The sequence below is a fragment of the Beta vulgaris genome, chromosome 7, assembly GCF_026745355.1.
Source record: "Beta vulgaris subsp. vulgaris cultivar EL10 chromosome 7, EL10.2, whole genome shotgun sequence".
Taxonomy (NCBI): Eukaryota; Viridiplantae; Streptophyta; class Magnoliopsida; order Caryophyllales; family Amaranthaceae; genus Beta; species Beta vulgaris.
In genome coordinates this window covers 18,783,712-18,795,124 of record NC_079208.1, presented here as the reverse complement: position 1 = coordinate 18,795,124, position 11,413 = coordinate 18,783,712, and the positions used below count along the sequence as shown (strand labels likewise).

Genomic DNA, 11,413 nt, shown 5'->3' with positions numbered 1-11,413 from the left:
GCTGGTTATTAGTAATTTAATTAGAAAGGAATTTTGCTTTAGGATGTAATAACTGCACAATTAATTGGCCAAAAGTAGTTAGATTAATTTAATTTAAAATTTGTTTTAGTTGCTTCTGAATTTAACAATTCTTTTGCTTTTATTCACCAAATTTCATGAATAATTTATGTTTACTATCAAAAAACATCTGAATCCAAGAGTGCTTTGGAAGTGTTTATTTAAGATACTTCAAGATTGTTCACTTAACCTTGAAATATCCAGTTATATTTGGTTCTTAATTTAACATTTTAAAGTTCCTAGTATGCTGAATGAATTCGTGCCTTGAGTGTTTTCTTGGATTGGAAGGCATGCATATCAATATCTTGAGTGTACTATATAGGTTCTGCAATGCCATCATACCTCACAGGATCACTTCTTCTAATTATTTCATGACGCAAATTGAACCGAATTCATAAACCCAAATGCAAATAAGCCAATTCCTTATCACATTTGGGTTTCCAGCAAGCCAAACCACTGCTGCATTCATTTCATTTGAAACTAGTATTTAGGCCCGGGCGATGCCCCAGATTTTCTCTTTGCTACAATTTATTAGTAGTTAAATAAGTATTCTCATACTCATTTAAAAAAGTCATCTTATTCATTATATGTATTTCAAACGTTTTCCATTCATATGTCATCATTAATTTTGATTACAAAATCAATAATGGTATGGTGGAGTAATGGTTGGATTTCTTACTTTCATATTTGAGGTTATGGGTTCGAATCTTTACGTAAACAATTCTTTTTTTTTTTTTTTACTATATGAAAAAGACGTGGATATAATGTTATTGGATGAGGGAGGGTGACACGTGGCACATATACGTTCTTAGGAACGCCTTTTAATATATTAGTATAGATTAATGGTGGTTAACTGTCCTAAAACGACATTTCGGTTTTGTTTTCGGGAATATCTTTTCGCCATTTTTTGTGAATTATAATGTAACAATTCAAGCCAGCAACCGCCTAAACGGTTAACCGGTTTCAATTCACATTTCTGATTGACCATTAATTGTTACTCAGATTTTAATATATATAACTAGTTATTAGGCCTGGACTATGCCCCGGGTAAGAACATGTTTCATTTATTAATATAATACTTTATAATAATAACACTAAATACAACTTAGCTTGGTGGTTAAAACTTTAGTATATGTAGTTGAGGTCTCGGGATCAAACCCTATACTATGCAATTTCGTAATTTTTTTATTGTACATGGATTACTTGAATTAAAACTCTCTAGGGAGAGCGCCACGTGGCACAGTTTCTTGTTTTCACACACCTTTTAATATATTTGTATAGATTGTGGTTGACCAGCATATTAAAAGGTAAAAAACTTATATGTATTTAATCTACACTCAATTAGTATGGACTTAATGCTAATTCATGTGATTTATGAAAAAAAAGATCATTATATAAAAAAACATAGATATAAAAGATGAGTAGATATAGATTGTAAAGTTTTACTATGTGGAAAACAAAAGGTTACTATCTCACAAAATGAAAATTTCATAGTGTGAGAAAGAGTGACTGTGAGAAAAATGATCATTATAGTAGATAGTAAGTGTATATTGTATGAACACCTCGTGAAGATTAGTTCTCTCTCTAGAATACCACACAAAAACCTAAAAACCCTAACACTTTGCGCCGCCTCAAGCCTGCTCGTTGGTGGCTGGCTGAGCGCGCGCCGCTCACCTAGCAAGCGGTGAGCCTGCTCCCACCCTTACCGACTGTCAGTTTTTTTTAGTTTGTGGGTAGTTTTAGTTTGTTGTCTCTTTCCCTACGCTTGTTTCCTTCCCCCTCCCAATCGTCCTTTGTTCACGTCAGTCCTCCAGCGTTTCGCATTAGTCATCCCCTCCACAGTATCCCCCTTCGCCTTCTCTTCCTTCCCGTCCCTCCTTCCCGTTTCCTCCCCTGTTTTCCCGTCAGTCCTAGTTTAATTTGTTGGTTCTCCCCTCCCCTGGTGTCGCGTGTTGGGCCTCCCCTTCCCATTTCCTTCCCCTCCCATGGTTGTGCAACAGGCCTCCCATCCCCTTTCCTTCCCCTCCCCTGGTTATGCGTCAGGCTGCCCATCCCCTTCCCTTGGTTTTCGCTGATTGGGCTCCCCTTCCCCTCCCCTGTTTGTGGTCTTCTGTCAAGTCCCCTTCCCCTTAGTTGCTAGAGTTTAGGTTTCGAGGATCCCTTTCCCTTATCCCCTGGTTGGTGTTGGGCTTCCCTTTCCTCTCCCCCGTGGTTGCTGGCTCCCTCACCCAGTTATGTTAGATATAACTATGTTGGTTTTTCTTCTTAGTCTGTTTGGTAAGTCGTCAACTAGTTGACGTAAAATGTTTCTTTGGAGTTCCTAAGGATGTTGTTTGTAGTTGGTTATGGCAATTAGAAAATATTTGCCAGTTGTATAAGGGATGGTGGATTAGTATTGTGGTAGTAGGAGACGTAGTTCTTTTGGAATCTTTAATGAAGGAACAGGTGAATCAAGAGGATGAGAAGTATGAGGGTAGTCGAGGTGATGAATGGTATCCATGGTTTGGACATTTGTTTTCCGATTTCAAAAGTCGGGGGTGTTTTCGAGAGATCAAAATGTTTAGCTCTCTTTTTAGCTTGGCAATGATCTTAATGGTCATTGCCTTGAAAAATTCAAATATGCCGGCGACACCCCAGTTACATCTGGTGGATTTCAGCACCCTCCACTTTTCCTACCTAACAGAGAAACTTGATATACTCTCGCGAGAGAGTCATGAGTCACATAGGAATGTTACTCTTCAACGGAGCATGAGCCAAGAATCCCACGCGATAGAAGCTCATTGGGATTGCTTATGCGGCGAGATGCAAAGCTCGCCATTAGTTGTTCGTTGTCCGGATCGTGATGGTCATTCGCTTGTCCTACCACTTCCATCAGTCATCAAAGTTTTGACTCCATCAACACAATCATCGACCAGCGACGCACTCCTTAATATGCGACTCATTACTGGTTTTACTTATTTTTGTTTTTTTAGGGAATGTAAGAGCTAATAAAACTCCTTTAGGTTTTACTTTGTTTTACATTTATTTGTATTAGCAATAGGTTGTACTTCGTTGTTTAATTAATGCAAGTTTTCACGATGTCAAAAAAAAATTGTATAGTTTAACTTAAGATTTCAAAAGGTTACTATATAGAAAAAAAAAGAATCATTATATTAAATAAGTGACTTGAATTCACAATAATATTATTGTGGATCAGGTTCACGCAAGACTAACTTTATCAAAAGCATGTATGGTTAAACTTATTGAATGGAAAGATAATAGAATCATATAGAAGAGAAGGATGATAACAAAACTTATTATCTTAATTGTATATTTAGCTTAAGCCTTGGAGTGAAAAGAAAACAATAACTATTACAACCAACAAATAGACCTTATTTGAAAGCAAAGGAAAAATAACAAACTAGGAAAGTCCATTACCAATCAACCACAAAATAAAGATAATGGATTGAGTTGTTAGACCAAAAAAAGATATTTAAGGTAGTTAATTTCATTTCTTAAAGCCCAAAAATATTATACTAATCATGCTCTTAAGACAATAGAGCATACCCTAGGACTAAAAGAAGAGACCGACTGATCTTCACCAAAATGACGAGACCCTAGAAGTTTGCTTTTCAAGCATCACTGGCGCGCGGGACATTATGTCAATAAAAACTTGCCTAGCACTACAAGAAGGTTGAATTAGTTATTAGAATCATATCCTTTAATCCACGTTAGAATCACAGCTAGTGCAAGGGAAGTCCCTATGATAATCATAAACCTCTTACGAGAGTATCAAAAGCACTATGTCAATCCAACAACATAACAATGCCCTTGACAAACAAGTCCACCAACTCTCCATGCTTTCACACCCCAGCATTGGTGGAGACCTAAAGAGCTGCCTTCGCCTTAAACAGTTAAACATACCTCCTTAAAAGGTTAGAAAACGGCCTTTAAACTTGGTTCAAGTTATTATTAGAAAGATAGAATGTTTTAATTAGGAGAGTAAGAAGGAAAAACTTAGGTTTTCCCTTTTGCACACTTTCTTTCATTACCACTTCGGAAAGAACATGATGCTTCGACCTATATCGATTTCAGATACTGCCAAAAACATCAAGAAATTATGCATATGGTAGTTCCCCGAAATGAAGGCAACACAAATTACCTTACAAGCAACAATTTCAAATAGGTAACCTATTTACTATAGATTTGAGGGTTTAGCAATTTCTTATATCAGCTACATCTAACATTCTCAGACCCAGCACCAATTTCCGATTAGTCCTTAAATCTGGTGCATTAGGAAAACATATCTCAATCTCAGTGACGAAATGTTCGAACAACCTGCTCAATGCGTCGTCGACAGAGAGGACAATTTGACAGATGCGACGAACAAGCTGTGCAGCAGCACATATGACCACACCTAAAATCATTTGGGTGCAAAGGTTCACCAATAAGTACGGGCAGAAAATGAACAAAGCATTGGAACTGTCACCTGATAATATGCTTATATCAAATAGTAATCTGAAACAAGAAAGCTTGTAAAAAATCTAATTACTGATTTACTGCCCAAAAAAAAAAAATAGCAGTAATTGAGGCAATATAATTATCACACTTCCTAAGGCTCATATCACACATGGAAAAGATGGAATACATCCTCAGCCACTCTCACCTACATATACTGACGCCATACAAAAGCCACAATTTTAGAATGTTAAATAGAAAAGGCAATAAAAAGCAGTTAAGGGCCAAACAGAATGGCAGACATTCCTGCATAACTATCAAGCACCCAATATAGCAAGTACATGCAAATACACGGGCAGAAACAAGGTAACAAATAATACTTCTGTATATAAACAACGGTTTTTTTCACCAAATACCCCTGGCAAATTTTTTTTATTCACCACATACCCCAACTTTTTTTTCGAATTCACCAAATACCCCTAAATTTCTAAAAAATACATCCAAATGCCCTTAATGACTAACGACGGTTAACTCCATTAGTCATTAACCCGAACTAAACCTAAAAAACTCAAATTGACCCTAAGTAACCCGAACTCTCTCTCTCCCTAACCCACCCCAGCACACCAGCCCCCCACCGACCCCTAGCCCACCAGCCCCCCTACCAACCCCAGCCCAAACAAACCCCCCTCGATCTCCCCTGTAGCCTCCCTTCCCCGCAGTCGCGCCTCCCCCACCTTTGGAGGGAAGGGGTGGGGGGCTGGTGGAGGAGGTGGGTTAGGGTTTAGATTAGATTTCAGGGATTAAGATTTAGATTAGGGTTTAGATTTTAGAGTTAGGGATTAATATTGGCAATATCGTGAATAAAGCTAACGATGACTTAACGTCCATTAGAAAAAGGGTATTTGGTGAACAATTTTGAAAAATCAGGGGTATATGTTGAATACCTAAAGCAGGGTACTTGGTGAACAGTTTTGAAAAATTCGGAATATATGTTGAATGTCTGAAACATTAAGGGTATATGGTGAATTTCGTGATTTGTCGGGAGTATTTGGTGAAAAAACCGTTAAAATAAATGTCACCAATAGTCCGAACTACCCCCCATCTTCAAAATGTCAAACAAATTGATTAACACAAAATGGTCCCATGTTCAGGAGCATTTTCTCAAGAAGTCGTCTATGATTTCTAGCATGTCAAGCATGTAAAACGTTCTTCCATGAGGATTATTGTCTTTCTCTCCTCTTCATAAAAAGTTTTTCCTCCATAATTTGGATTTTTGAAATACTTGCAAAATTCTTTTCTTTTTGGGTTGAGCTGTCCCCATCTCTCTCTCTCTTTCTCCGCGTCACATTGGCAATTTCCCCTCACATTTTCTTATCATTACATGGGTCTCCTCAAACATCATGCATTCCCTAACCTCCCCCCGCCCCCTCTCAAGTTGCAACTAATAAATAAATAAAGTAACTTTTTCACCACTGGAAACTGTTGTGAGTTGTCAAAATATGACCCTGACTGGTGGTTACTAAGAATTTTCTAAGCAAAATAGCAAGTCCTCCACTAAATCTATCAGTTTAATCGGCCATGGCTGCTTATAAAAGAATGAATTAAGAACAACAATACGAACAAGAACGATCTTGCATATAAACCATGTTTAGTCTTAGATTCTTAAATTTCATAGCTTTGTTAAACTATGGAATGTTGAACGAATGACTGATCACTCAAGCTTTATGGATCAACACTTTCTGCATCTATAGTCAATTTAGGCAAGTTTGTGTCAAAACATGAAGTTTTCATTAGCTAACAAGTTACAAAGAAGGATGTAGAAGCTTACGGGACAAACACAGCATTATACTCTTGTTCCAGGCATATGACGCAGAGATCTGGCATCAAACAATCTCTCTTAACACTATCTGATCCACTATCATCTATTCCATCTGAACCAACAAGGCACAAATCTTTTAGCAACGAACATAAAAGGCATTAATGAAATAATATAATATATTCAGAAAAAATAGCATCACCATCCCGTCCTGATCTTTTTGCTGCGGCATCAAGAACCCTGCACAATGAGGAAAGTGAAGGCCAGACAATGCATCAATAGAGGGTGACAAATCCAATGAGGTATAATTAATCACTCTAATAAATGAAGAAGAATGATAAACTAAAGATAATCCCTTGAGCATGCAGATCTAGAGAAGGGCAGCAATTTTGACAATATTTATGTTTAGCCAGTAATTAAGCTAAAGCAATAGAGTTGTATGGGGACATAATTCATATCAAAGTCAACCACCACATATATGGCAAAACCTCTTGCGGGGACTAAATTTAGACTCTACTCATTATATTGAGAGCAGCAAAGGAGTGATCGATGACATAAATGGGTGAAAACTGTAAAACTAAGCTCCTTAAAATAAACTAAGCTTCTTTCTAAAATGTCTTGTAATAAACTTCATGCTTCTATCTCAAGTGAACTTTTCCTTCTTTTTAACACCATTTGACCTTGTTTTCTTTTGTCCTGACACTTTCTTGTAAACCCTGGCAAAGTCCTACCCAACCTCCACACAACCTGATAATTTTGAGTTTCAAACATGAAATTGCAGCCCCAAACTATCAAACTCAAAACTAGAGGTGAAAATGGATTGTATGAATCAGGTTCACTTCCTGTTTTATTTTAAAATTTCTAGAATTATCTATTTACTCAATCAAGCAAAGAAAATGTACACAAACAACAATTTTTATGCTGTACATTTGTTCACCACAATAAATTGATTGCAAAATTTGGTTACATATAGACCTGGCAACGTACCGTTTATGCAGCTCCCAACGACGCCTTCTTTCAAGGATAAGTCCAAGAGCATGCTTAGCAATCAGATAGACTCCAATAACAGTGAACCCCATAGAAGCATATTTATACCACCTGAAGCATACATCAGCTATACAGAGAGACGGTGCACTAGACAAGATCAGAATGTAAGCAATTCAGTACCTAGCCCACTTCCCAAGATTTGCAATTAGCTGATCAATAGCTTTTGGAGAAACATAAAAAGGCCCTTTGTGAGGACGCTGAATGCGAACTGTGCCAATATCATCTTTGATAGCCTGTCAGCAGAAAGATAACAACAAGGATAAGATGAAGCTTAACACGTAAAGAAATAAAAAACAAAATTGTGGGGAAAAAAAGAGCTACAGAGAACACAATATAAAACCATGATACACTTAGCAAATCACTTGGGTGGAGGAGAGGGTACAGATACATAACTCATGGCACCTGCCCCTATGATGATGTTAAAGTACAAAAAGTTTTGTAACTTCAATGGAACCAACATCTACCAAGTAATCTCGAAAAAACCTTCTAAATTGATTCTAATCAAAGCGTATATTCCAAACAGAAACTGACTTTGTTTCCCCTCCTAATTGCCACTTTAAGAAAACAGAAAAGGAATTAACAAAAGATAGGAAGCGTCACTTGAAGCCAAGGTCCTTAGCGTCCTCAGATAGTTAACCCACCGACCATTAGGAACTTCAAGTAACAAATTCACCATCTCACCATATAGCAAGGCCATCTATGATACGTGCAAAAAGACCTACTCTACAGAACCCCTCATTTAAGAAACCCGACTTTTAAAATTTTGAGTTTGTTCTAGTCATATTTTCCTTATGTTAGGTATTTTGATTTGTGAAATCGGAATTATATGGTAATTTTATAGATAATGAATATTAATAATTCATAATTATGCATACTAATTTTAATTTTAGTAACTAATGTCAATGATTAACACACGCCCCCAGCCATTTTAATACGGCTCAGCCAAACAGCAACCCCAAATTAACATGTAAAAAGTTTTGAAAGGTAGGAAATAAAGAGCACGGAAGCCAATGCACAATGGTGTCCTGGTAGTATCACCACAGCATTCATCAAAAATATTATCCTAAAATAATGCTTGACTGACTTAGTTGGCTCAGTGCCATTACAAAGAAAGATTTGAAAAACAAGTAGCCCCTACATGCAATGAGCCACAGTTTGCATCAATGGAGTGAAATCATAGGTTGGTGCATCTCAAAAGCTTAACCGAAAAAATTGCCAAAATTCTCGATAGCATGGATCATACCTCACCTACAACCGTCAAGGGTGTCCCAGTAGGAAGAACTCGTTCTGTACGTTTCACTCCAAGCATCTGGAAAGTAGTTTAGTCGTCAGCTAGTATATAACAATTTGCATTTGAAGCCTTCTACTGTAAAGGAAAGACATGCACCTTAAGACCTTGGAGATAATCCAATGTCCCACGCACAAGGGATCGTCCAGATTCCTCAAAAACCTCACTCCCAATAGTTAGTTCCAGTCCAGTAGCACCTCGTGCTCCCAAAACATAAACACGACCTGTCCCATCATCCTGAAAGGAGAAAATGAAAATTATCAGCTAATTTATTCAAGCACCATAAAGATTTTTCCCCTTAGGAAACCATGTATCAATATCGTATACACAGCTATCAAGAAATTTAAACAAGCTTTAACTAACAGACACCAAGGATGGAAGTGTTTTACCAGGTACCATGGCACCTCTTTACTCATACACAGCATCAATGCAGAATCCTGTACCCATGAACCAGCGTCATTGTGTTTTAAGAAGTGTTGCTCAGCCTGGAGCAGCCACAAAAAGGCAAGAACAAGATATTAGCGCATAGGTATGCATCAAGATTGATGAGCACAAATGCAAAATACCGTTTCTCAGTAAGAAAGAGTTTTAGATTAACATTATTCATCAAGATAGCTTGATTTACATACCGTTTCTTCCACAATGACACCTCGTAAACCACTGTATTCGCACTTTATTGGCGTCTCAGAGCCAACTCGTCCAGACACACAGACAACAAGAGGTATAACTTTGCTTGCTGCATCTAGCAGTACTGCTGAACAATTACAAAACACAAGGGACAAAAACGTGGAACCCTAGTCAGCAATCAAGTAATTACTATATTTGCAAGTAATCAAACAAAGATACAATACACTGATCCAACCCATATCACTAGATAAATAATAATATTAAATTGACAAATTTAGTATTGGCACGAAAATCACACAATACAAGCATTTTATTTCACAGTAGTGCAGTGATAAACACAACTGTCTAATATAAATTACAAAGAAACAAATTCATCTTACCCAAATCTTTCAGCTGATTAACTCTGCCCACAGATTTCAGAGATTCCGCGTCCCTGCAATAGCAATTACAAGAAAAGAATCGAACAAATTTCGATTGATTTAAACAAATAACAAATATTGAAATAATTTATCACCGAAATAATTTAAGTAATCAACAATTTACCTCCCACTGCTTCTTCCGAGAAGATAAAGTGCAGCTGCACTCAAACAACAGCTAAGCCCACCCCACGGAAGCATAATTCATGAACTTTTTCACCTTTCAAAACCCTAATTTTCGTAATCCGAGCAAATATCGTATGCAGTGATTTTTTACCGTGACATTAAACACTTTCGATAATGGTGAGAAACAGCCATTAAAATTATTAAGCAACCGAATTTCGGAAGCTGAATAGCACAGTGAAAAGGTGGGGAAGTTGCCAAGCTTCAAAGAAGGGAAATTAATGGCGATTGAACTGACGGAATAAGAAAGTATTTCGAGAAAAACAGCGAAAAAGAGACCTTTTTATATTATTTCTTTTGACGGGAAGGTCAAGTGAAGAGAGAGAATCTGATTCAAGGAGTATGATGAAGGAGAAGAAGAGTGTGGTACCGAAAACAGAGTTGTGAAGTTGAAACAGAAATCATGTCAGGTGGTAACAGAGAATTTGTACGGAGCTTGTGGAAGAGGAAATGGATAACCCTGTTTCTACTTTCTACCACTTCTGTTTTTTGTTTTTTTAGAGGGATGGGAGTGTAGTACTCGAACTCAATCAAATGATAAACATCTAAATAACTACTCCCTCCGTCTTTTTTTATTTGCTACAAGCACTTTTTCACAAAGACCAAGGAGGGAGTGGGGAACATTGACATAAATGGAATTAACAAAAAAGTAAATAGGTAAATTGTGAGACCTATGTATTATATATGGAAACATTTACAAAATCAAGAAGGGAGTGATGGCAAATTTGTAAATAAAGTGTGGGACCTATGTACTATATATGGAAATATTTGCAAATGTAGCAAATAAATTGAAACACCCCTAAATGGCAAAATGTAGCAAATAAAAAAAGACGGAGGGAGTACTAGATGTATACTAATATATAATTAAAGCTCTCTTTGACATAACGCAAAATATTTTCAGTGTAAAATAATTTTTTTATAAAATTATATACAATGAAAATTACGATTCCAAAATTAGTTTTCCGTTGTTTGGTTCCATGTAAGAAAATGATAAAATGAAAGGAAAATGAAAGGGAAAGTAAGGAGGTAGTGAGAGGAGTGTACAAGAGACTTAAGGAAAACAGTTTTCCCTTCGGTTTGAAGGGATCATGGTTTTTCATCATTAGGAAAATAATTTTACTCAAAGGAAAAATGGTTTTACACTCATTTCCCAACCAAACAATGTAAAACTGAAAATAAAGGAAAATAGTTTTCCATGAAAATGTTTTACACCGTATCAAAGGAGCCTAAAACTGATAAAATTAAGAATATATAGGGAAAAATAAGACAAAACTGTCCGTCAAACAAAAAAGTGACCTCAATAATTACAATGTTAATAGATAGTGTTCGTGCAACTACAAATAGTTTTCATGTAAGTATTAAGGGTGATAATGAGCCTGACAAGTTCACGAGCAGCTCGGGCTCGGCTCGGTCAAAGCTCGGTTCGTTGAAGCTCGGCTCGAGACTTAAACGAGCCGAGTTAGTCAAAGCTCGGCTCGTAAAGCTCGTGAACAGCTCGATTATTATTTTATACTAAAAAAAATTACATTAAAAAAATATTTT

The 11,413-nt window shown here is 36.9% G+C and overlaps 1 protein-coding gene across 3 annotated transcripts; it reads right to left on the bottom strand.

Moving 5' to 3' along the window:
- Positions 1 to 4,132: 4,132 nt before the first annotated feature.
- On the bottom strand, positions 4,133 to 10,392 carry LOC104898894 (E3 ubiquitin-protein ligase SP1). Of its 3 annotated transcripts, none has more exons than XM_010686023.4 (11): positions 9,816 to 10,391; positions 9,653 to 9,705; positions 9,275 to 9,399; positions 9,035 to 9,130; positions 8,745 to 8,882; positions 8,601 to 8,666; positions 7,478 to 7,590; positions 7,298 to 7,408; positions 6,513 to 6,550; positions 6,323 to 6,425; positions 4,133 to 4,453 (listed from the first exon to the last, which is right to left on the bottom strand). In XM_010686023.4, the coding sequence occupies exons 1-11, from the start codon at positions 9,887 to 9,889 to the stop codon at positions 4,351 to 4,353; spliced, it is 1,020 nt and encodes a 339-aa protein (XP_010684325.1). In that variant the 5' UTR covers positions 9,890 to 10,391; the 3' UTR covers positions 4,133 to 4,350. The 3 variants fall into 3 exon arrangements, with proteins under 3 accessions (XP_010684325.1, XP_010684326.1, XP_010684327.1); XM_010686024.3 differs by having other exon boundaries at positions 9,275 to 9,396; XM_010686025.4 differs by having other exon boundaries at positions 4,384 to 4,525; positions 9,816 to 10,392.
- Positions 10,393 to 11,413: the final 1,021 nt, after the last annotated feature.

Bases quoted from the DNA above. Each gene is read 5' to 3' on its own strand.
- LOC104898894 (XM_010686023.4), bottom strand. From the start codon at position 9,889: ATGCTTCCGTGGGGTGGGCTTAGCTGTTGTTTGAGTGCAGCTGCACTT. The intron at 9,706-9,815 runs GTAAATTGTTGA...TTGCTATTGCAG, and splicing joins CTCGGAAGAAGCAGTGGGAG to GGACGCGGAATCTCTGAAAT. The intron at 6,426-6,512 runs GTGATGCTATTT...TTGTTGGTTCAG, and splicing joins AAAAAGATCAGGACGGGATG to ATGGAATAGATGATAGTGGA.